Raw genomic sequence first — 27690 nt, 5'->3', positions numbered from 1 at the left:
TGTAGAATCAATGTAGTACACCAAACTACATTATAATGCATTTTAACTATGTCAACAATGTAGCTAAAATGACTACTGTATTATAACTTTACCAGGTTTACCACTGTCCTATATCTCATGTACAAAAAATGTACTAAAATGATTCTTGGCAAATAAACAAAATAAAGATAATCAGTGATTGCTGTATTCTTAACTTTTGGCTTTCACAACCACTGTTTTCAATATTGATATTTATTTACTTATTTATTTTTGGGTTCCATAGATCCTTGGTGTGAGTGTATTGCTAGGGCGTAGAATGTGTCAGATTATTACAGTAATAACCATATCTAAATGGTCATGAGGCTTACAAACTAAATCATATGTAAACAGATACATGAGGTCCAAGTGTTTAAACAAGAACACAGGTTATAGTGGTAGTAATTATTATAGAAGCAAATTATAATTCTTACATTCTAATACATATAAAAAGCATGCTGTCATCAATGATATGCCAGTTCTTGTAGGAATGCTTAAAATTAAACATAGTGTACTAACTGTCACACACTCAACAAATTCCAGTAAAGAATAGAAAGAACTATTCAAAAGATAAAGTTTCAGTTGACGGATTTAACATGAAATCATAAATCAGTCATGACTGATTTAACATGAAATGGAAGTTTATTGTATACTTTTATGCTTGAATAATGTACTCCTTTCTGTGCCATGCAGAGATTTTTTATGCCGTTGTGAAGATCATGTTTACTTCTTGTATCATGATATTCACTATTTGTTCTGTAAATTGTATGATTATTGTTCACAAAGCACATTACTGAAAAACGTACTGAGATGGCATGGTGAGGATCCTGAGCTGTTTGAATAAGTATCTGCAACAGCATCTGGGGTGCACTCTAGCCATAATTCTGAGGACTCTTTCCTGTACAATAAAAGCTTTGTTGGACAGTGGCTGGTTACCACAAAATATGATGCCACAGGTCATAAGTGAATAGAAATAACCTGAGTATGCAGCTTTAATTGTTTCTGAGTCACAACCAGATGAAATTGAGCGAATGGCAAATGCTGCTGAATCCAGTCTTTTAAATAGGTTGTTGATATGATCTGACCAGTTTAGATTGTTGTTTATGTGCAGTCCCAGGAATTTGGAAGACTCAATTTTCAATATTTCTTTGTCACCACATTTCAATTCAATATTTTCCTGATTTTATTTGCTGTTTGAAACAGAATGAATTTAATCTTGTTAACATTGAGTGACAGGCCATTTGAAATGAACCAATCTACAGCTTCTTTGAATACAGTGGTCACAGTGTTCCCTAGACAGCAGTTGGGTGTTTTGTCATGCTATTAGTGACAGTCTGGTTGTGATCAGTCTCTTATTTAGATACAGTTATTATTACTTTCGTATTTCACTGTAATAATGTTTCTTTTAATTCTTGTTTTGTTTTGATTCTTTACTCATGTCTATATTGTAATCTCCACATATTATAACAGCTTCCAGTTTACACTTCAATAACAATTTTTTTCATAAATGTTACAATATTACCACTTGGAGACCTGTATATATATAGAAAATTCTTAGTTCTTCATTGTTTATACCACTAATTTCAAAATATTTTTGTATGCATGCTGGTACAGTTATACCACTGTATTCAGCATCTTGTTGATTACCAATTTGCTTCTTGTACACAGCACATCCCAGTTCTGTTGGGACTGTGGCTATGAAAAATAAAAGTAGTAAACTATGATCACAAAACCACTGTATTTATTAAAAATAGATTCCCCCTAAATCAAAACACAGCTGAAATAATTCTAAAAGTGTTTTGAAATACTCCTGTAGTCCTTTTTTGGAGCTGCATTTAGTACTACAGTATATTTTTCTTGGACGTCTTTAATTATCTCATAAAGCAGCCTTTCATTGCCAACTTCAATTTGGCGAACAATCAGAAGCCAGATGAGGCCAAATCCAGCAAATATTGTCGGTGATCCAGGACTGTGATCCATTTGCTGTCCAAAAACCTGAGCACAATCTTCACTTTGTGGGCAGGGGTGTCATCATGGAAGAGCAACCAGGTACCTGCGTCTTGGTATTTGGTTCGAATTTGACAAATTCTTGCTCACAAATGCTGGAGAATTTGAAAAACTTGATGTTACCTCACTACTCCATTGCCAGTTTCCAATAAGTGCCAGACATATACTGTTACGTTCACAGCCAAGGTGCTTGCTGCAGCAGTGCTAGCACTTTGATTTTCTACATAGCTGTTTTTGAAACTTCAAGGATTTTAATGGCACAACTCACCATGAGATTGCATTACAGTTTTGGAATTTCACATAAGCAGTCCTAATAGAACTGGGACACACTGCAAATATTAACAACATCTCTACCTTTATGTTTTGATCTACAGAAATAATTAACCACATCACAGTCTTTTATTATTGTATTATGAAAATCTGCTGCATTTTGTACATTCTCACTATGGCATAATACATCTGTTTGTGTTTCACTCAGGAGCACTTCTTTTTCTAGCATTCTGCTGTCTAGATATTGAATTTTGTGGTGCAATACTTCTATGTTGTTTCCCTTTTGATGACCCTTAAATTGTTGAAAATCATTTTACACTGGAGAATGACTCATAACATGGCCAAAATTAAGCATCAGAGATAGAGCAAACATGATAATCAGATGTTTTTATAGAGCACTTCAGAGAGAATGTGTTGGATACCCCAATAAGTGTCCTGATCATGCTAGTGTAATATGAAAGACTCTAATTAGTCATCTGTAGAATTGGAGAGAATAAAATTTGTTACCACAGAAAGAGATTTGTGCGAGACTGTTCTGAACGTTTTCATCGAAAATTATTTTAAGCAGTTAGTTCAGGAGTGCACTCAAGGTATAAATGGCTGCAAAAGCATACTCAACTCCTTAGCAACAAATAACCCTGAGCAAATAAGGACCATCAGAATGGAAACAGGGACCAGTGACCACAAGGTCATTGTAGAGAGACTGAATATTCTAACATTAAACCCACCAAATATAAATGCAAAATATATCTATTTAAAAAAGTAGATAATAATTTGCTTGCTGCCTACCTAAGAGACAGTCCCCATTCCTTCCAAACTAACTATGTAAGCACAGACCAGATGTGACTTAAATTCAAAGAAATAGTACCAATGACAATTGAGAGATTTATACCACATAAATTAATAACAGATGGAGCTGACCAGTCATATTACACAAAAAAATTAGAGTACCATTGTAGAAGCAACAAAAGAAGTGTGCCAAATTTAAAAGAATGCAGAATCTCCAAGACTGGTTATGTTTTACTGAAGCTCAAAATTTGGAACAGACTTCAATCCAAGACACTTTTAATAGATTCCACAATGAAACTCTGTCTCGAAATCTGGTGGAAAATCTAAAGAGATTCTGGTCAATTATAAAGAAAACCAGCGGAAAACACAATCAATACGTTCAGTGCATGATAGCAATAGTATTGTTAATGATGGCAGTTCAACTAATATGATGTTACTAAACATGGTTTTCCAAAATCCCATCACCAAAGAAGATGAACTAAATATTTCAGAATTTCAATCAAGAACTGTGGTCAACATGAGCAACTTAGAAATAGATATTCTTGGCGTGGTGAAGCAACTCAAATCGCTTAATAAAGGCAAGTCTTCTAGTCCAGATTGTATACCAATTAATTTGCTTTCAGAATATGCCGATATAATAGCTCCATTGTATACAATCAGTTGCTCAACAAAAGATCTGTACCTAAAGACTGGAAAGTTGCACAGGTCACAAGCAGTACCCAAGAAAGGAAGTAGGAGTAACCCAATGAATTACAGATCCATATTACTGACATAAATTTACAGTAGGATTTTGAAACATATACTTTGTTTGAACATTACAAATTACCTCAAGGAAAACAATCTGTTGACACACAGTCAGTCAGCACAGATTCAGAAAATATCATTCTTGTGAAACACAACTAGCTCTTTATTCACATAAAGTAAAGAGTGCTACCAAGAAGGGATTTAAACTTGATTCCATGTTTTTAGATTTCCAAAAGACTTTTGATACCATTCTTCACAAGCAGCTTCTATTCAAGTTTCATGCCATCTCAGTTGTGCAACTGGATTCATGATTTCCTGCCAGAAAGACCACAGTTCGTAGTAATTGACGGAAAGTCATCGAGTTAAACAGAAAAAATACCCAGCATTCCCAAAGGAAGCTGTTCCTTGTCTATATAAATGATGTAGGAGACAGTCTGAACAGTCCTCTGAAAATGTTTGCAGAGGATGCTGTTGTTTACTGTTGTGTAAAGTCAGCAGAAGATCAAAACCAATAACAAAATGATTTAAACAAAATATCTGTATGTTGCAAAAATTTACATTTGACTCTAAGTAATGAAAAGTTTGTGGTCATCGACATGAGTACTAAATGGAATGCATGGAGTTTCAGGTTACAAATCTAAAAGCTGTCAATTCAGTTAAATACTTAAGGATAACTTAAACTGGAACAATGACACAGATAATGTTGTTGAGAATACAAGCCAAAGATTGCATTTTATTGGCAGAATACTTTGAAGGTGCAATGGGTCTTCTAAGGAGACAGTCTATACTAAGCTTGTCCATCCTCTTTTGAAATACTACATCTACATCTACATCTACATTTATACTCCACAAGCCACCCAACAGTGTGTGGCGGAGGGCACTTTACTTGCCACTGTCATTACCTCTCTTTCCTGTTCCAGCCACGTGTGGTTCACGGGGAGAATGACTGCCGGAAAGCCTCCGTGCGCTCTCGAATCTCTCTAATTTTACATTCGTGATCTCCTCGGGAGGTATAAGTAGGGGGAAGCAATATATTTGATACCTCATCCAGAAATGCACCCTCTCGAAACCTGGACAGCAAGCTACACCGTGATGTAGAGCGCCTCTCTTGCAGAGTCTGCCACTTGAGTTTGCTAAACATCTCCGAGACGCTATCACGCTTACCAAATAACCCCGTGACGAAACATGCCGCTCTTCTTTGGATCTTCTCTATCTCCTCTGTCAACCCAACCTGGTATGGATCCCACACTGATGAGCAATACTCAAGTATAGATCGAACGAGTGTTTTGTAAGCCACCTCCTTTGTTGATGGACTACATTTTCTAAGGACTCTCCCAATGAATCTCAACCCGGCACCCGCCTTACCAACAATTAATTTTATATCATCATTCCACTTCAAATCGTTCCACATGCATACTCCCAGATATTTTACAGAAGTAACTGCTACCAGAGTTTGTTCCGCTATTATATAATCATACAATAAAGGATCCTTCTTTCTATGTATTCGCAATGCATGTTATGGGATCCTTACCAGACAGGATTGGCAGAGGATGTGGAAGAAGTTCAAAGAAGGTCAGCTTGTTTGGTATTATTGTGAAATAGGGGAGAGAGTGTTACAGATATTATACATGAGTTAGGGCGGCAATCATTAAGACAAAGGCATTTTTCATTACAGAGAGATCTTGTCACAAAATTTCAGTTGCCAACTTTCTCTTCCAAACATGAAAATATTTTATTGGTCCCCTCATACATAGGGAGGAATGGTCATTGCAGTAAAATAAAGGAAACAAGAGTTCACACAGAAAGATTTCAGTGTTCATTTTTCCTGTGCACTGTTCAATATTGGGACAGCAGAGAAATAGTCTGAAGCTGGTTTGATGCACGCTCTGCCAAGCACTTAAGTGTGAATTGCAGAGTAGTCATGTGCATGTAGATGTAGATGTGAATATCATGTCTGAAAATTATATTGAACAGAGGACAACCAACTCATGAGGTCAACCTCTTTGACAACCTAGCAATGTTACAGACCCGAACTTTTCAAAAGAGTTAATATAGAAAAGGGTGTCAATGATTAAAGACTATGATTGCATCAATGACTACAGGTGTTACAGGAATATACAGGGTGTTAAAAAGTATTCAATATTTTGAGAGATGGTAGTATGGACCTAAACAAGAAAAGAATATCCAGTAAAAATGGGTTCTAAAATACATACCTTAAGAGCTATGAGCACTTTTTCAGTAGGAAGTAAAGTGTTTCACAGAAGCAAAGGTGAATAAGTGCTCATAGGTCTTAAGTGATGCATTTTAGAGCCCAAGCTTACTAGATTTTATTAATTTTAAAACATGGAAATGAAAGATCTTGCAGTAGAGGAAATGAGTTCCACTGCAACAAAGATGAAGTGCTCACTGTTCTTAAGGTATGCCTTTTAGTGCAATTTATTAGACTTTTTTGTTTTGGTCCATTCTACCACCTCTCAAGATATGGAATACTTTTTTAACACCCTGTGTTTGAGATTAGCAAGAATGAGAGGAAACAAACTGCAGAGTTTCTGAGTGGTTAATATCAAATATTCATCTCTAAGGACGAAGATTTAAAGCACCAATGGATAAAATTCCAAATACGCCTTAGACCAGTATATGCTGAACAAGATGGTGGGGAATGGGAAGAGCCATAGTGGTTCAAAAGCCATGTTAGAAAGTTACTACCAACAATAAATAGAGCTTCATTACTGATAAAAGTGAAGTCAAAGTCTAGTTGACAGACGAAAGCTGAATGAAGCCAAATCAAGTGTAAGAAGAGCAATGCAAAAAGTGTTCAATGAATCTGGACATATCATTTTACCAACCAACCTGATTAAAAATCCTAATAAAGTTTGATCTTCCACAGGTCATTAAGTAGATCAAAATTACCTGTTCAGTCACTTAGTGATCATATTGGCACTGAAATGGAAAATGAGTGAGAGAAGTACTGAATACTGTCTTTCTAAATCGTTTCACTATAGAAGATCATAATACAATTGCTCCTCTCAATTGTCACACAAATGCTGACAGATATTGAGATAAGTGACTGCAGAATAGAAAAGCAAATACAATCACTTAATAGTGTAAAGATATCTGGACTATTAGAAGAACTTCCCCCTGTTGTAGCAGTGATTTATTGTAGGTCACCAGAGCAACATAGGGTACCCAGCAATTGAAAAAAAAGGGGTAGACCATTCCTTTTTCAAGACAGCCCATTGGAAATATGCACATAGTTATAGGTTGATATCACTGGAATCAGCCTATTATAGAATCATAGCGCACATCTTATGCTCATAAAAAATGAAATTTTTAGGGAATAAAAATCTCCTATATAAAAATCAGTGTGTATTCCACAAACAGAGATCTTTCAAAACTTGGCTCTCTCTGTTCACTCATGAGATCCGGGGTGAAACATACAATGGCGCACAGGTTCATACCATGTTCCTTGACTTCAGGAAGGCATTCCATACAGTTCTACACTGTCATCCAGTGAACAAAATAGTGGATTACCAAGTACTGGACTAGATTTGTGATTGGATTGCCAGTAGAACTTAGAAGATTATTCGTAGCAAAACAAAATCAACTGATGTAATGGTAATTTGTGGAGTGACACAAGTTAATGTGATAGGGCTGTCACTGTTTGCAATGTCCAGTAAGATTAATGTGCCGACTGCCTGTGTTCAACATCAACAGACAGTAACCACTCACAGATGCCTCATGGCAGGACTAACACTGGAGGGAATGCAAAATGTGTCAAGGGGATGTGAAAAACAGTACAGTTGTCGCAGTGCAGAAACAGAGCGATTTATGTGATGTCCAATAGGATCGGGGGTGGAAGCATTTTCAAAATGGAAAAGTTTGTTAACTGTTCATGTACCATTGTGGTTACGGCATACTGTACATGGCAAAATGGTACTATCCAAAACTGGCACCTAGGCAAGTATGGTTCACCACAGGCTATAGACAACAGGGGAGAATGGCAGCTGCAGAAAGGTGTACAGGTAAACAGAAGTGCAACTGTTGAGCAACTGACCACACAGATCAACCAAGGGGCTACCAACAGTGCCTCTGCAATGTCCATTCAGGAAACATAGCTGTGTAAGGGCTTCTGCAGTAGGCACCATGTTCATGCACCCATGCTGATTGTTGTTCATCAGCAACGAAGGCTGGAATTTGCATGCCAGTACCTCAACTGCACATCCAGTAAGTGGCAACAGATGGTCGTTTTAGATTAATCTCATTTTATGCTCCTTTGGACAGATGGTCATTTGTGTGTAGGGTATTAAATGTCTGAAAGCAGACACTGTACAAGAATCATAGGAAGAGTCCATGCCAGAGGAGAGAGTGTTATGGTCTGAGGAATGTTTTTTGTGCCATTTCCTGGGTGATCTCACCATTCTGGAAGGCACAATAAATCAAAACAAGTATGCGTCTATCCTTGGGGAACATGTCTGCTGCTATATGCAGTTTGTTTTTTCTCGCCAAAATGGCATCTACCAGAAGGATAATGCGAAGTACCACACAGTGTACATGCATGGTTGGAAGAGCACAAGGATGAGTTTACTATACAACCTGGCCACCTATCTCCCTGGATTTAAACCCAATTGAGAATCTGTTGGACCACTACGATCAGGCTGTTCATGCCACGGGTTCTCAATTGAGAAACCTAGCATAGCTCTCCACAGCACTGGTGTTGGCATAGCACCACATCCCTTTCAGTAACTTTCAGAACCTCATTAACTATCCTCTTGCTTGTCTTGCAGCAGACTGCACTGCAAAACATGGTTCTTAGGCAGTACACAAATGATCTAGGGGATAACACTGAATACCCCATGAGGCTGTTTGCAGATGGTGCTGTGTCATCTATATAGAAAAGTTGTAATGCCAGAAGACTAGCAGAATTCGGGAAGACCTGTAAAGGATTGGCAGTTGTATCTGAATATAAGTAATGTAACACACTGCACATAAATAGGCGAAGAGATCCACTGCTATTTTATTACACTATTGCTGAAAAATACTGGAAACAGTAACTACCATAAATTACCTGAGAGTAACCATCTGTAGTGATTTAAAGTGAAATGACAATGTAAAATGAACTGTAGGAGAAACACATGAAAGTCTAAGATTCGTTGGGAGAATCTTAATGAAATATAATTCATCCATGAAATAAATGACTTGCAAAACACTTGTAAGACTGGTTCTTGACAATTGCTCATCAGTCTAGTCCTGGACTTACCAGGTAGGATTAACAGAGGAGGTAGAGAAGATCAAACAAGAGTCTTACAAAGATGCTCAGCAAATTCCAGTGACAGATGCTACGAGAGAAGAGTTGAGCAGCATGGTGAGTTTTACTATTAAAATACCAAGAGCATATGATCCAGGAATACTTGTTGTTGTTGTTGTGATCTTCAGTCCTGAGACTGGTTTGATGCAGCTCTCCATGCTACTCTATCCTGTGCCAGATTCTTCATCTCCCAGTACCTATTGCAACCTACATCCTTCTGAATCTGCTTAGTGTATTCATCTCTTGGCCTCCCTCTACGATTTTTACCCTCCACGCTGCCCTCCAATACTAAACGGGTGATCCCTTGATGCCTCAGAACATGTCCTACCAACCGATCCCTTCTTCTGGTCAAGTTGTGCCACAAACTTCTCTTCTCCCCAATCCTATTCAGTACCTCCTCATTAGTTATGTGATCTACCCATCTAACCTTTGTTGATGTTCATCTTATATCCTCCCTTAAAGACACTGTCCATTCCGTTCAACTGCTCTTCCAAGTCCTTTGCTGTCTCTGACAGAATTACAATGTCATCGGCAAACCTCAAAGTTTTTATTTCTTTTCCACGGATTTTAATACCTACACCAAATTTTTCTTTTGTTTCCTTTACTGCTTGCTCAATATACAGATTGAATAACATCGGGGAGAGGCTACAACCCTGTCTCACTCCCTTCCCAACCACTGCTTCCCTTTCATGCCCCTCGACTCTTATAACTACCATTTGGTTTCTGTACAAATTGTAAATAGCCTTTCACTCCCTGTATTTTACCCCTGCCACCTTCAGAATTTGAAAGAGAGTATTCCAGTCAACATTGTCAAAAGCTTTCTCTAAGTCTACAAATGCTAGAAATGTAGGTTTGCCTTTCCTTAATCTAGCTTCTAAGATAAGTCATAGGGTCAGTAATTGCCTCACGTGTTCCAATATTTCTACGGAATCCAAACTGATCTTCCCCGAGGTTGGCTTCTACTAGTTTTACAATTCATCTGTAAAGAATTCGCGTTAGTATTTTGCAGCTGTGGCTTATTAAACTGATTGTTCGGTAATTTTCACATCTGTCAACACCTGCTTTCTTTGGGATTGGAATTATTATATTCTTCTTGAAGTCTGAGGGTATTTCACCTGTCTCATACATCTTCCTCACTGGGTGGTAGAATTTTGTCAGGACCGGCTCTCGCAAGGCTGTCAGTAGTTCTAATGGAATGTTGTCTACTTCTGGGGCCTTGTTTCGACTCAGGTCTTTCAGTGCTCTGTCAAACTCTTCACGCAGTATCGTATCTCCCATTTCATCTTCATCTACATCCTCTCCTATTTCCATGATATTGTCCTCAAGTACATCACCCTTGTATAGACCCTCTATATACTCCTTCCACCTTTCTGCTTTCCCTTCTTTGCTTAGAACTGGGTTTCCATCTGAGCTCTCGATATTCATACAAGTGGTTCTCTTTTCTTCAAAGGTCTCTTTAATTTTCCTGTAGGCTGTATCTATCTTACCCCTAGTGAGATAAGCCTCTACATCCTTACATTTGTCCTCTAGCCATCCCTGCTTAGCCATTTTGCACTTCCTGTCGATCTCATTTTTGAGACGTTTGTAATCCTTTTTGCCTGTTTCATTTACTGCATTTTTATATTTTCTCCTTTCATCAATTACTTTCAATATTTCTTCTGTTACCCAAGGCTTTCTACTAGCCCTCGTCTTTTTACCTACTTGATCTTCTGCTGCCTTCACTACTACATCCCTCAAAGCTACCCATTCTTCTTCTACTGTATTTCTGTCCCCCATTCTTGTCAATTGTTCCCTTACGCTCTCCCTGAAACTCTGTACAACCTCTGGTTTAGTCAGTTTATCCAGGTCCCATCTCCTTAAATTCCTACCTTTTTGCAGTTTCTTCAGTTTTAGTCTACAGTTCATAACAAATAGATTGTGGTCAGTGTCCACATCTGCCCCTGGAAACTTCCTACAATTTAAAACCTGGTTCCTAAATCTCTGTCTTACCATTATATAATCTATCTGAAACCTGTCAGTATCTCCAGGCTTCTTCCATGTATACAGCCTTCTTTTATGATTCTTGAACCAAGTGTTAGCTGTGATTAAGTTGTGCTCTGTGCAAAATTCTACCAGGCGGCTTCCTCTTTCATTTCTTAGCCCCAGTCCATATTCACCTACTATGTTTCCTTCTCTCCCTTTTCCTACTACCGAATTCCAGTCACCCATGACTATTAAATTTTCGTCTCCCTTCCCTATCTGAATAATTTCTTTGATTTCATCATACATTTCTTCAATTTCTTCGTCATCTGCAGAGCTAGTTGGCATATAAACTTGTACTACTGTAGTAGGAGTGGGCTTCGTGTCTATCTTCGCCACAATAATGCGTTCACTATGCTGTTCGTAGTAGCTTACCTGCACTCCTATTTTTTTATTCATTATTAAACCTACTCCTGCATTACCTGTATTTGATTTTGTATTTATAATCCTGTATTCGCCTGACCAGAAGTCTTGTTCCTCCTGCCACCGAACTTCACTAACTCCCACTATATCCAACTTTAACCTATCCATTTCCCTTTTTAAATTTTCTAACCTACCTGCCCGATTAAGGGATCTGACATTCCACGCTCCGATCCGTAGAACGCCAGTTTTCTTTCTCCTGATGACGACGTCCTCTTGAGTAGTCCCCGCCCGGAGATCCGAATGGGGGACTATTTTACCTCCGGAATATTTTACCCAAGAGGACGCCATCATCATTTAACCATACAGTAAAGCTGCATGCCCTCGCGAAAAATTACGGCCGTAGTTTCCACTTGCTTTCAGCCGTTTGCAGTACCAGCACAGCAAGGCCGTTTTGGTTAATGTTACAAGGCCAGATCAGTCAATCATCCAGACTGTTGCCCCTGCAACTACTGAAAAGGCTGCTGCCCCTATTCAAGAACCACGCGTTTTTCTGGCCTCTCAACAGATACCCCTCCGTTGTGGTTGCACCTATGGTACGGCTATCTGTATCGCTGAGGCACGCTAGCCTCCCCACCAACGGCAAGGTCCATGGTTCACTGGGGGGGGAGGGGGGGGGCAGGAAGACTTAGAAAACATATTACTTTCACCCACATATGTCTTGTAGACCTATGAAAATCAGTATGGTTTTCGAAAGAGAAGATCCTGCACAGAAAAGATTTTTAATTTGCCACAGAATATTAACCAGTAAACATACAACAGTATTGTTTATTGATCTGAAGAAAGGATTTGCTTTTGTAGACAAAGAAATTTTAGATAAAATCATTAGATAATTAGATGTTAAAGCAAAATTAGCAAATGTGATTCATGAAAATTTAACAAACACTACACTGTCCAGTCACATTAATGTGACCACCTGTCAAAATTCTGAATATGGTTACCCAGGATAGACGCATACTTGTGCTGATCCATAGTGCCTTCCAGAATGATGAGATTGCCTAGAAAATGCCACAAAAAGATTCCCCTGACCCTAACATTCCTTTCTCCAGCCTGTACTTCTCCAACAATTGTTGCAAGATGTTTGCTTTCAGCTGTTACACACCATACATGCCAATGGCCATCTTTCCAATGGAGCATAAAACGTGATTCATCTGGAAAGGCCACCCGTCACCACTCACTGGATGTCCAGTTGTGGCACTGGCATGCAAATTCCAGTCTTTGTCACCACTGAGCAGCAGTCAGCATGGGTGCATGAACCAAGTGCCTCCTGTGGAGGCCCATGCACAGGAATGTTCACTAAATAATCTATGAGAAGACAATGTTGGTAGGCCCTTGGTTCACCTGGGCAGTCAGTTGCTCAACAGTTGCACATATATTTGCCTGTACTCATCTCCGCACCCATCATTCACCTGTGTCATCTACGGCTGATGGTGCTCTACAGCTGACTTGGCATCGGTTTTGGATAGTGCCACTTTGTCACGCACGGTGTACCTTAACCACAGCAGCATGTGACCAGTTTACAAACTTAGCCATTTCAGAAATGCTTCCACTGTTGGCCCAAAAGCCAATGAGCATGCTCTTTTGGACCTCAGATATATCACTCTGTTTTCACATAATGACAGTGATTGCAGTGTTTTCCTTGTACCCCACCATGCTTTACATACCTTTCGCTGCTAGTGCTTCCGTGTGCTATTTGTGAGTGCTTATTGCACAGTGACATTGAACATAGGCAGTGGTCACATAAATGTGACTGGGCCATGTATATGTATACAAGGCACCATATGGTGATTTCAGCAGATTTGTACAAATCATGGACAGGGTACTATCACACTTCTGGAAGATGAATAAACTAATTTTATGTGAGGCTATAAATATCAACTGCTTATTAGATACAAGATTCAAAGTAGAGCTTGACACATTACTTACAACAAATATTGTTAAAGTTGTACTACAATGAGAAAGAACACGCAGTCTGCCACTGATTTTATAATCAGTAGTTAGTAATCCAGTAGGTACAATTGCATGGCAAATGAAATGAATCTATCAGACAGCAACTCACAGACTATAATTATAAAAGATGGTATGAAGGTAGATACTCACAACTATTTCTTTTACAGAGATAGCATCTCTAACAAGCCTGACCATTTTGATAACTGTTATAAATCTTACAGAAGGTTTACAATAAGACACCAAAAGATGCAAAAACTAGTCTGTGGGAAACACCACTGCTCAGTCATCAAACAGTCATGACCACATGGAAGGTAATTAACAGAGAAGCAGGTAAATCATCAGATAATGTCAGCAAAAGCCACAAGGGGATTAGAGGACCAGCTCTTACTATTGTTCAGGAATTACAACAAATCAGTCACAGTGTACCACAGGGCAGCATATTAGGACCTCTGTTGCTCCTGTTATACACTGACAGAAAAAAAATCACAACACCAGAAAGGAGTTGTGTGACATAAACAAAGGTTGGCAAGTGTGTTTCTCCTTCTGAAAGTTAATGTCAATTCATATATCATGCCGACTGCTTAGGAGTGGCGCTAGTAGTGCCACTATGAGGATGCAAGTCAGATTTGCTTTAAATATGCTCTGTAACCATTGTGATCTTTAGTCACCTTTGATATAGGATGTGGTGACTTGATATTAGTCAAGAATACGTTTAAGGCAACAGAAACACCACTATCAGCACCTCATTGAGTTTGAACGAGGACATGTAATAGGGCAATATGAAACTTGATGTGCCTTCTGCGATGGTCGTAAAAGACTGGGCTTCAGACAGCTTGTGGCACTACTGAGAGGGAAGGCCATCATATTCGGCGCAAGGCTCTGGCTCATTGTACTGCATCTGCAGCAGCAATTACAACAACAAACTGTTACTAATTGGTTGCTTCAAGGATAACTATTCTATTCCATTCTATTCTATTCTAACTCTGAGTCAGATGCCATATAGTATACATTTCACTGGCCCCAAACCACCACCATCTGTTATTTCAGTGGTGTCAAGTGAGAGCTCATTGAAGGGCAGAGTGGAGGTCTGTTGTGTTTTTTGACGAAAGCTGGTTCTGCTTTGGTGCCAGTAATATGGCCCTGTGTTGGTTAGGAGGAGGCCAGTTGAGGGCCTGCAACCAACCTGTCTGCCTTCTAGACATGCTGAACCTACACCTGGAGTTATGGTATGGGGTGTGATTTTTATATGACAGCAGGAGCATTCTTGTGGTTATCCCACTCATCCTGACTACAAATTTGTACATCAGTCTGCTGATTTGACCTTTTGTGCTACCATTCACGAACAGGATAACACTCACTCACATACTGCTGTTGTAACCCCACACACTCTACAGAGTGTCAACATGTTGCCAGGCCTGCTTAATCACCAGATCTGCCTCCAATTAAGCACATAGGGTGCATCATCAGACGACAACTCCAGCATCATCCACAAACAGCATTAACTGTCCCTGTATTGACTGACCACATGCAACAGGCATGGTACGCCATCCCACAAACTGATATCTAGCACCTGTACAATACAATGCATGCATGTTTGCATGGTTGCATTCAACAATCTGGCAGTTACACCAGCTACTAATGTATCAGAATATCACATTTTCAATGGTCTATTTTGATCTTACATTAACCTGTGATCTTGAAATTTCAATCACTTAAATATGTTACTTTAGATTTATTATTTTTTTTCGTGTTGTTATATTTTTTCTGTAAGTGTACACAGACAATTTACCTCAAAACACTGAAAGTGAAATGATTCTTTTTGCAGACAATACCATTGCATAACGATTTCCAGGATACCATAACAAAAAGCAAAATGATATTTGAGTGTATTACTCAGTGGCTTGAAACCATTAGGCTAATTCTCAATAATGCGAAAACTAAAGTAATATTCTTCAGGAACAAGAACAGAAGAAAAATAGAGGAATCCTAACATTTACAAACACTGAGTATAAATGTAGTTGAAAACACAAAAATCTTAGGATTCACTGTAGATAACTGTTTAATATGGAAAGAGCACATTGCTACAACAACTAGTAAACTAAATACTGTCACATTTGTTACTTGAAATATTAAGCCACTAATAGCAGATGATGTTACACAAATTGTAAATTTCTCATGTTTTAATACTATCATGACCTATGGCATAGAGGTATGGGATCAGGCAAGTGATGCAATGAAAATCTTTAAACTACAAAATGTAAGAATCAGAGTAATGGCTAATTAAGAAAGAATAGAGAGCTGTAAGCAGCTATTCAAAAACTTAAATTATGTATATATACAAAATATTACTTTTTATACACAAAATATTACTTTTTGTACAGGAAGATCAGAACAAATTTGTTAAAAATGAAGACATACATAGCCATACTACCAGAAACTGTATAAAGTTAAGTTTTCCTCAACATAATACAACTAAATGTACAAAAACCACTGCTTAAATGACAATAAAAATGTTCAACTGTTTACCCCTTCAAATTTCAAACACCAGCTTGAAGGAGAAATCCAAACAAACAATAAAACTATTCCTTGTAGAGAGTCCCTTCTATTCTGTCACTGAACTCATGCTAAATGCAAAAAATTGGAAACAGGCATATGGTCTAATAGAATTAAAATGTGAATTGCAGTAGATTCAAAATGTTTACCTATAAGGAGATCCTCACAAGGCCGTGAAGGCCCAAGGGATGTCTACTGGCCACTGTGCCATCCTCTGCCTTACAGTATTGTGTGGGTGTGGTATGGAGGGGCATGTGGTTAGCACACCACTTTCCAGCCATTTTGCAGACTTTCCAGGGTGTGGAGCCACTGCTATTCACTCAAGTAGGCTGGGTGCACCCCTTACCAGTCTTACCATCAAGGAAAAAAAAAAATCCTTGGAGTACCAGGAATTGAACGTGGTCCCCCGCATGACAGCTATCTACGCTGACCGAATACACTAAGCTACCATGCCAGCTGCCACTCAGCTGTGGAGGTGAGCAAAATTTGTACTTATGTACCATATAATATAATTAAAATGTGTGTAGGTAGATTGTAAAGTAGATCTGAAATGTGTAATTCTGTACTAAAAAATGATATACCTATAATAATTAAATAGTGTATGTTATTATTATTTTGTAAAACAGACAATGTGAATATATACTTGTATGTGATCTTTATAGGTAAACCCAAAGCTGCTCAGTAAAATAAATAAATAAATAAATAAATTGTAAACTGTGACTCTTAAGCTGCCATGTTCTCTTTACTAACAGAAAAACAATGTAACATACATTTACAACAACAGCAATGGTACAACTTTAAAAAAAGGATGTTTCAAGTGACATGGCTACATACGTTTATTATATTTCACAGTTAGAAGAGCTGGTACATTGCCTGAGGGATCAATATGAAAATGTTTTGAACTCTAGAGGTGATCACAAAATTATTAATGATGTTACCACTGAGATACAACCATTTTCTGAGAGCATGGGAATCAACACATCTTCATCAACAAACTCTAGAGAATTTGATCTTAAGATTGTTGATGGAAAAAAACGTTTAAATCTACAGGAAGTTGCAAATGGGGAGGCAGTTCTGGCTGATAAACAACATAGGAATAGCCACCTTAAGAATAACCCTAGTCTTGAAGATAAAAATTTGAGAAAACAAGGTAAATGCTTTAAATGTCATAAACCTAGCCACTGGGAAAAAGACTGATGATAATACACCCAGGAGAAGAAATGTTGCACCAGCCAAGAAATCTAACTCAATTTGACCAGGTTGATCACCTTTCCCATTATGAAGATGCAAAGAATGCCTCTAAATGTCACTCTGAAGGGTGGAGTACCATGTGCAAGAAGTGTAATATGTATTTGTGTATACTTAAAAACAACTGCTTTCTAAAATTCCATGAACAAAAATCTTAATAACTGTTATAAAATATTTTTTTCTTCTACTGGTTGAGACCCAAAGCACACATATGTGTACATCAAATGAGGAGCCCAGTTGCAAAAGTAGTTAAGACAGTTTTAAAAGATTTTTGGGAAAAGCCGAAAGACGTATCCTTGCTCTCACAGCAATATTACAATGGTGGTTAATGTCTCAAAAGAAAGGAATAAAACATAGTGACCAAATCATAAATGTCTCTGTAATCCTACATTAACCCCTTATTAGTACTTTTATGTAAAATTTTGTACTTAGCCCATTTTGCAACCGAATGGGCCAGTTTGCCACTTCTGCAACCACATCAGTGGCCATGATGGAATGCAGTCGGCTGCAAAATCAGCGGAAAAATTAATTCTGGTGTTTATCTGGCTATGTCAGTAAGAATGGTAGACTACAGGAGTATACAAAAATAATGTGAACAGAAGAAAATTAAACAAACAAAGTGCTGAAATACTGTTTTATTTTAAATATTTAAAAAGATTGAAACATTTAAATAAAAAAACTAAACATGAACTACTACAAGGTACAATACAATATGTGATAAAAAGTATGCGGACACCTGGTTGAAAATGACTTACAAGTTTGTGGCGCCCTCCAGCGGTAAGGCTGGAGTTCAGTATGGTCTTGTCCCACCCTTAGCCTTGATGACAGCTTCCAATCTTGCAGGCATACATTCAATTAGGTGCTGAAAGGTTTCTTGGGAAATGGTAGCCCGTACTTCATGGAGTGTTGCACTGAGGAGAGGTATTGATGTTGGTCGGTGAGGCCTGGCACCAAGTCAGCGCTCCAAAATATCCGAAAGGTTTTCTATAGGATTCGGGGCAGGACTCTGTGCAGGCTAGTCCATTACAGGAATGTTACTGATGTGTAACCACTCCACCATAGGCCATGCATTATGAACAGGTGCTCAGTCACGTTGAAAGATGCAATTGCCATCCCTGAATTGCTCTTCAACAGTGTGAAGCAAGAAGGTGCTTAAAACATCAATGTAGACCTGTGCTATGATAATGCTATGGAAAACAATAAGGGCTGCAAGCCCCCTCCAAGAAGAACATGACCACACCACAACACCACTGCCTCCGAATTTTACTGTTGGCACTACACACACTGACAGATTACATTCACTGGGCATTCGCCATACCCACACCCTGCCATCAGATAGCTGCACTGTGTACCATGATTCGTCACTCACACAACATTTTCCCACTACTCAATTGTCCAATGTTTATGCTCCTTACACCAAGCGAGGCGTTGTTTGGCATTTACCAGCGGGATGTGTGGTTATGAGCAGCAGCTCAACCATGAAATCCAAGTTTTCTCACCTTCTGCCTAACTGTCACAGTACTTGCAGTGGATCCTGATACAGTTGGGAATTCCTGTGTGATGGTCTAGATAGATGTCTGCCTACTGCCTGTTACACATTAGGACCCTTTTCAACTGTCAGCAGTCTCTGTCAGTCAGTAGACTAGGTCGGCCTGTATGCTTTTGTGCTGTATGTGTCCCTTCACATTTCCACTTCACTTCTTCTTCTGTAGTGGTCAATCCAAGGATTGGTTTGCAACAGCTACAATGGCAGCTTGTCTCCATTCTGTGCATCTTTCAGCTTTTCATTTCTTAATAGGTGTTACATCCCACATCTTTCACGATTTGATCCATGTACCTCAGTCGTGGTCTTCCTCTTGGTCTTTTCCCCTCAACATATCCCTCTATGATTGTGTTCAGGAGTCCTTTATGTGTGAATAGATGGCCTGTAAATTGCACTCTTCTTTTAACAATGAAACTCCAGAAGCTTCTCTTCTCACCTGCTCTTTCCAGGACTACTTCGTTTGTGACCTTGTCAATACATTTTATTTTGAGCATGCATCTATAGCACCACATTTCAAAAGAATTTAGCTTCTGGTCTTCCTCTGTCCCAAGAGTCCATGTTTCACACCCATAGCATGCCACACTCCACTCATATGATTTCAAAAATCTTTTCTTGATTTCAAGGCTGATGTTCTTAGATGTTAAGATGTTTTTCTTCTTGTTAAAAGCAGCCTTTGCTTGAGCAATTCTACTTCTCACTTCTGCCTTGCTTCTTCCATCCCTGGTAATATTACTGCCCAGATAAGTAAATTTATCAACTTGTTCAAGCAGTTCATTTCCTACATGAATTTGGACTTTCACTTGATCTTTTTTGTCGCATACCATTACTTTTGTTTTTGCTTTATTAATTCTCATATTATATTCTTCCCCCACAACTTTATCCATTCTATTCAGTAGGACTAAAAGATCTTCTTCACTTTCAGCCAGGACAGCTATATCATCGGCATATCTTATCACATCTATTCGTTGGCCATGAATTACTGCACCTGTCTGTGAATTTTCCCTTACTTTTTTCAGAGCCTCTTCAATGTATAGGTTAAAAATAACAGGCGATAGTGCGCAACCTTGTCAGACACCTTTCCGTATCTGCACCTCTTCTTGTTTTGTCCATCCACGGATAACTGCTGTCTCGTTTTTGTACAGGTTCCATATCATTTTTCTATCTTTATAGTCTATTCCTCCTTTTTTGAGTTCCTCAAACATCTTATCCCATTTAACGTTATCAAAGGCTTTCTCTACATCTACGAAAGCTATGTATGTTGTCAGGTTCTTATCTAGTCATTTCTCTATTATTAGTTTTATAGCAAATATTGCTTCTCTGGTTCCTCTATCTTTCCGGGATCCAAACTGGTCTTCAGAGAGTGTAGCTTCGACTTTTTGTTCTATGCGTTTTAGGATAATTGAGGTTACTATTTAAGAGGCATGAGTAACTAGGCTGAGCGTCCTATAATTTTCACATCTTGTAGCATTTGCCTTCTTTGGAATGGGGATCATAATGTTTTTCTCAAAGTCTGTAGGAATTTTACCCTGCTCGTACATGTTGAAAACAAGATTATACAACTCCTGTTTCAGTTTTGCTCCTTCAGATTTCAGAAGTTCGGCTGGGATATTGTCTATACCAGGCGATTTGTTGTTTTTCAATTTTTTCAGAGCTAGTTCAAACTCTTTCTTTAATATAGGTTCACCTATGTTGTGTGCATCTACTTTCGGTTTCTTCTTCCATGATGTTTTCAGACAGTCCACTTCACTATCACATCAGAAATAGTGGACCTAGGGATGTTTAGGAGTGTGTAAATCTTGCGTACAGACATATGACACAAGCGACACCCAATCACCTGACCATGTTTCAAGTCCATGAGTTCAGCGGAGTGCCCCAAGATGCTCTCTCACAATGTCTAATGACTAATGAGGTCACTGATATGGAGTACCTGGCAGGAGGTGGCAGCATAATGCATCTAATATGAAAAACATATGTTTTTGGGGTGTCCGGATACTTTTGATCACATAGTGTATTAATATTACTCATATTTAATCACTGAATTCAGGCTTAACACCTGTCATGAAAGTGAGAAATCTTTGGAAACAAATCTTGGGAAAATGAAATATTGCAAAGAAACGATCACAAGATAAACTGAAGTAGACAGCGTTTAAGCTGTGTTTGGGGAACCATTGTTATCTAAGAGCTCAAAGTCAAGTCCTTCAGCCTTGCCATTTTGACATTCATCTGTATCGATGATCTTCTGCTGCTCAAAAACATCAGTGTAGAATTTTACCTTTTCCTCCACGGGCCATGTCTCTCCCCAGTGTAGCTCTAAGAGCTGCTTGACATCCATAATTTTAGATTTTTCAGTGGGGTGCCTTTTGAAACCTCCTGAGGAAGAATTTCTTTTGTGACATGTTGTCTCTTTCAAGAATAGATTTCAGCTCTCCACTTTCAAAACTGAAGAATGCTGCTCCTTGCACAAGACATAATTTTTTGTTTTCTGTCTTCGTGATTGATAATTCTCTTCGATTTTTGAAACTTAAAGTGCCAGGATCCATGAGCTTTGATGACGTCAGTTGCGATCCTCTTCCAGTCTCTCACTTTGCAGTCATCTGAGCCCAAATGCACCACTGTGGCGAATTTTTCCATTATGCCGACATACTGCAGGGCTTTTGATTATACTCAATTTTGAAAATTTTCTCTCCATGTTTCCAAAAACTCTATCAGGGGGTATAAAAGAATGACTGATGATTGGTAACCACACTTCAACACTCTCTACGTGTACTGGAGCAGCATACAGGAATCAGTAAATGAACATCGCAATTATTGTTGTATTTTTGTTTTGCCCACTGCATCCATCTGAAAATAGGTGTAGATTGTTGACACCATGCAAATTGGTTGATGATGAAGAGGTGAAACAATCTGATTTGACCCCTTTGCAAATTTGTTCTCCAGCCAAACATATGAGGGATGAGCATGTGTCAATAAAAGGTGCTCCAAAGCCAATATTAAAATTATTGCAGAATATTGTCCGGTAGTAGTCATACTTTACATCCAGATCAGGATGTTTGTCACAGAACATTTCCCACATTATTTTTACATTTAATTCACTGGTCAAATATTGGCAATGTAGCATTTTTCCTCTAGAATAGTGACTTTCAATCAGCTTGAATTGCTCAATGTGTCTGACAATGGCATTTTTCCTATCTTCTTACAACTTCATTCGTCTGTCACCTCTTCTTCTTTCAGTGGTTGCAGGTGAGGAATCATTCATTATACTCTGACAAATTTTGTTGAGTCTCTTCTTTTTTTTTTTTTTTTTTTTGATCTGCAAAGTCCCCATGGGAGCTGCTCTGCAAGCCCTGATGTTTATAGAAACATCTTCACATTTTTTTTTTTTTTGGGAGCACAAATCCGTAATTAATTGCTTTCTTGATACTTTGTCTCCTGCAAGCTTAGATGTTCTGCTGTCTATCAGTTGCACTATGACACTCGTCAGCAGCCAAAGTCCTGGCAGGAGACACCTTGGAGGCACCCATATATGTGATGCTTATGTCTCCAGGGTTGCTGATCTGTTGGACTTACTGTTGGTACTGTGGAGCAGATGAATTTGGGACAACAAAAGATACTGAGTCTGTGTTGGAATCCGATGGTGGGTGCCTGGAGTTTAGATCTGTGCAGCTGCAGGAACCTTTGAAGAATTGGACCTTCAACATTGATTGTGTCAGTAGTCACATTACCACCACCAGAGTCCAACGGTGACCGCCCAACATTTGTCATGCTTGCACAAGAGAGAGGTTTGATTTCTGTGGCTGCCCATGGGTTTGTTCAGCTGAACTAGCCTCCTCCTGAAAGGTTTCCCAATAAGAGGCCAGAAAGATGAAGAATGCATTGGCCAGTGAGTGATGACTGCGGGGCTTCGACAGCTGATCTTAAAACTTTCAGATGAACTGCTCTGACAGAACATTGGGTGCTGGGTGGAATGGAGCTGTGTGGATGAGAGCAGTTCCATTGGAGGCACAGAAAGATGTAAATGCAATGGACACAAATTGAGGCCCATTGTCTCTGATGATGGTTTTGGAAAGATCTTCAATCACAAATATCCATTCAAGGCTTGGATCACATGCAATGAGGATGTAGAGGACATGCAGAAGATGTAGGGGAAACCATATCCAGTGTTGACCATAAAGAACCACAAATGACTCAGAAAAGGGCCCATGCAATCCAAATGGAGCTGCAACCAAGATGTCGACAGCTGCAGCCATGGGAAATAGCAAAGCACTGGGGGCACTTCCTTGCTTTGGCAGGATATGTAGGTTGTTACCATATGGCAATGTCAGCATCAGTCTGTTTCCAACACACATGTTGATGCTCCAGGCAGTTCATTAGCATGATGCACAAAAACTGCGGTGAAGCAGGTGTAGGATATGGAGCTGGGGGGAGGACGAATGATGACCAAATATTGGCCATTTTCACCCTGGAGCAGCAGCACCCCATTGAGGGCAGAGAACTCATGCTTGTGATACCAATAACTCTGAACTTCTGGATTGAAAACCTCTGGCGAACCACTGACCATCACCGCTGGACCAGAAGGAGGAGCTCGCGGAGAATCGGGTCTTTTGCCAAATGCTGAGCCACCAGTGTGATATCAATAGGTAGTGAGGTGACAGCTTGTTTGTCACTGACATCCATATGGTAGAATACTTCCAGATTGAAGTCAAAAGAGGAGTCTTGTCCCACTGACAATCTTGAAAGCAAGTCAGTGTTGACATGGTGAGAGACAGAACAGTACTGGATATCATAGGAATAACTGTTGAGAAGCAAAGCCCATCACTGAAGGTGGTGAACCAATTTTGTGGAGTGTTTGTGTCATTTCGAAATAAGGGCAACAATGGGTTGTGGTCTCTTAACAGAGTAAAATGGCGCCCATAAACATATTTTTTTTTTTTTAAATGAAGACTATGGCCAGAGCCTCCTTTTTGATCTGTCCATAGTTGCACTGGGCCAATGTCAATGTTTTCAGAATGAAAATGACAGGCCATTTCACACTGTCAATGATGTGAGAGAGGACAGCTGCTGATCTGTAATTGGATGCATCTATTGCAGCAACTACAAGGAGCAAGGGATAGTATCCATCAGACATGTGGGATGAAGCAGTGCCTGTTTAAGGCTCTGGGAGGTGTGGTCACACGCCATGTACCAATTACATGTTATATTTTAAGTAAGAGATGGTTCAGTAGTTCTGCAGTTGTGGCAACATAGGAGATGAACATATAATAGGAATTCAGTTGGCCTAATATGGACTGAAGTTGCTTCACTTTCATCCAAGGTGGTAAGTTCTGCATAGACTGAACATAATGTGGCATTTTCTGGATACCTATGGCACCAAGGATATGTCCTAAATGTTCAATTTGGGAATGAAAAACTGGCACTTCTCTGAGTTACAACAAATATTTGCTGTCTGTAGGATGGAGAAAAGGGTGTCCAGGTTATCCATCAGGTGTTGGGCAGACTGGTCTGCAACGATGATATCATCCAGGTAACTGGCCACATCTGACATTCCCTTTGAAACGTGTTCCATATATCTCTTTAATATCACTGAGGTGCTCGTAATCCCAAAGGGCAGGTGATAGTAGTGGAAGAGAGCGAAGGATGTATTCATTACCAGTGAGTCTCCTGATGACGCATCCAATGGAAGCTGTAAACCTGCATCCTTGAGATCAATTTTCACAAAGATTTTGCCACCTGCCATTCAAGTAAGAATCTTGTTCACCTTCTGAGTAGGTAAGACTCACCAATGGACTGTATGTTAATGGTGTTCTTGAAGTCACCATGTGTGCAGAGGAAACCATCTGGTTTGTGAACCAACATAGTTAGTGTTGTCCACTGACTGTTGGCAACAGCTGTCAAGATGCCAGGGTGCTTGAAGTAGTGCAGCTCCATCACAGAAAGAGTAACCTCTGTTGCATCACATCAAGGGGTTCATGAACTGGGTGTGCAGCCATAGAGAAGCAAAAAGATCTCATCCATCTGTTTACCTGGAGGGAGTAAAGAACAAAAGAACACAGATGCGAATACCTGAGTCCAAAGAATACCACATCACCAAACTGCTATGTCTTGCATAGTGAGATACCTCAGAAATGTTTCAGATCAGTAAGAGAAACATTTATTACAATACAACAGGATATTAGCTAAACAAAAAACTACTTCTTATAGAACTTAATACTGAACTCTCAACTTCAATCAGGTATTTGCCTGGTAGGGGGGGGGGGGGGGGGGGAAGGGAGACAAAGTTAATTAAGATGAAGAGATATAAAGACTAATCCAACAAATTTTCCCACTGGAAGGAAGGAGCAAGTACTTGACAGAGTGACTTGATTGGCAGAGGGAAGTAGACGCCCAGCTTGGAGGACCTCTGGTTGCACTTGCCTCGATGTCTGCTTTTGGTCTTTTTGCCAGTAGCTCTGAGAGCTCAAAGCTATGGAGGCCTCACTAAGTTTGACAACAAAATGAGTGGTTGATTTTTTCAATAAGGATATCTCCTGCCTTTTTTTCTGCAAACCTAGATAATGAATAGCACTGCTCATAGTTCCTGCTCGAAACCATTCAGTAACATACTGATGACTTCTGTAGACTCCGATACAATCAGACAATCATCAGTGTGAATAACTAGGGTGGTCAAGAGTCCATCTTTGTCATTTACAGAAACACAGGGATCTGTACCTGTTCCTATTACGCTACATTTGTTTAGCACACTGGTGAACCATCAATTCCATAGTGCAGATGCTTGTTTGAGTCCATAATAGTTTTCTTCATCTTGCATACCCTTTTGGTGCCATCCTCAAAGCCCTCTGGTTGTTCCATATCTATCTTTGTAACAATTTTACTACATAAAAATGCAATTTTAACATGAAACTGCTTCCTGTTCAAAGCTTTGGATGCTGCAATAGGTACATTATTCTTATGGAGTCAAATCGTACCACTGGACTAAAGGTTTCAGTGTAGCCCATACCATGCCTCTGTCAAAATCCTGTAACAACAAGTCAATCTATCCACATTGTCATCCATTTTTTTCTTTTGTCTTTGAAAACACATCTTTCGTTCAGTAATTTTTGGTTTTCTGGGGGTTCAGTCATGATCCAAGTTTCATTAACATTAAGTGCATGCATTTCTGGAGTTATCATAATCCACAGCATCTTGATATGAGAGAGGTTCATAACATTGTCCCACACTTGTCGAGATAACATTAACATTATCATTTTTAATGGGAGTTTTTATTTTTGCCCTGTTCTGCAAGTTTCTTCCCATTCGGTCTTCATGACATTCTGTTTAGCACAGTTGGTTTCAGGATTTAACTGATCTTCAGGTGATTTAATTTCGTCATACTCTATTCTTTAGTAGTGTGTTCATCCTCAATGACCTCAGATATTAGGAATGGTTCATCATCTTTCTTGACAATTTTCTCAGATTTACCCATGAAAACAATATCTCAATGTATTTTAATGTGATATTTATGAGGAAACCAAATACAACATCCTTTTACCTCTGTATCATATTCAGCCAGAAAACCTTTTCAGCTTTGGAATCCGATTTCTGCCATCTCTCCATTGGAATGTGTGTTTAAACCATCTCCTCAGGGTTCGAATGCCAGCAGTATGCCTGATGGACCGGCAACCTTGCAGACTGAGTAGCATTGCATACATGCGTACCTCCATGGTGTGACGTTGCAGATCTTTGTCCGCTGCTGAGTGTCATATCACAAATTCTACTACAGTTTGCAGCTAACCTTAAAAATTCCAGAATGAAATTTTCCCTCCTCAGTGGAGTGTGGATTGACATGAAACTTCCCAGCAGATTAAAACTGTGTGCTTGACCAAGATTCAAAAGCAGGACCTTTGCCTTTCACAGGCAAGTGCTCTACTAAAACAAATAGTTTTAATCTGCCAGGAAGTATCAGCCTTAAAAATTGTTAACACAGTGTCAGTGTCATAAAGAACCATATATGCAACTAAGACAGTGGCTCCTTAAGTGACAGCACTTCTAATGTATTAATTTACTTTGCAAGTTAAAGGGCGAATCTCATGACTGGCAAAACCATTTGTGAATGTAAATGAAGACATATAGCTATTAACTCTCACAACTCCTCACATAACACAGCAAAATTCTTGTGTAGGGAGAGTAATTTCACTGCATGAATGGGTGATAGTGACACTGTAATTCCTGACAACAGGAAGAAGTTGCAAATGTTTAAAATTTCAACACTAATATTGAAACAAGCACTGAGTTAAGTAATAACTGACACTTACAAAACAGTATACATTGCCCTGAAGAAGTATTTCTTGAAGACAAGAAAAGTATCCCAGTTACCATATGTAATACAGTATATGAACTGTGACAAGTTGCAGATAAAATTTTTACATTTCTAGGTACGAGAAACACGAGATTGAAACACAGATGAAACAAACACATTTCACTTGCAACATTTGCAGCAGTCTCCTGTCAACATACTATGATTTTTCTGTTCAGATGTGATTTGGAGCCACAGAATGGAGTAATTTTCTTCAAACCTCTAACTCCCAGGTTTGTGCAAATCTCCTGTCCACAAGCTGTGATCTGTCTATGCATATGTGATGTGCACAGATATTAGAGCAAACAGATCTTTGTGTGTGAACCAGCAATAAGAATGAGTTATTGCATTGCCACTCAGCACTACACATCTCTTCCCCAAAATGCAGAGTGAAGTTCTTTCCATATACCATGCTGATCAATATTATAAATCTGCATATGTTCCGTGGTGTTCATTAACAGCATTATTTAAATTGAAATGTGTCACATCTTTCATTCA

The 27690-nt window shown here is 39.1% G+C and overlaps 1 protein-coding gene across 1 annotated transcript; it reads right to left on the bottom strand.

Moving 5' to 3' along the window:
* Positions 1-24243: 24243 nt before the first annotated feature.
* Positions 24244-24788, bottom strand: LOC124722675 (uncharacterized protein K02A2.6-like). Its single transcript, XM_047247819.1, has 2 exons — positions 24641-24788; positions 24244-24590 (listed from the first exon to the last, which is right to left on the bottom strand). Exons 1-2 carry the CDS (start codon positions 24786-24788, stop codon positions 24244-24246), a joined length of 495 nt encoding a protein of 164 aa, XP_047103775.1.
* Between the last annotated feature and the right edge of the window lie 2902 nt (positions 24789-27690).

Source organism: Schistocerca piceifrons, chromosome X, assembly GCF_021461385.2.
Source record: "Schistocerca piceifrons isolate TAMUIC-IGC-003096 chromosome X, iqSchPice1.1, whole genome shotgun sequence".
Taxonomy (NCBI): Eukaryota; Metazoa; Arthropoda; class Insecta; order Orthoptera; family Acrididae; genus Schistocerca; species Schistocerca piceifrons.
Note: the sequence above shows the minus strand (reverse complement) of the source record. Positions and strands in the feature narration are given on the sequence as shown.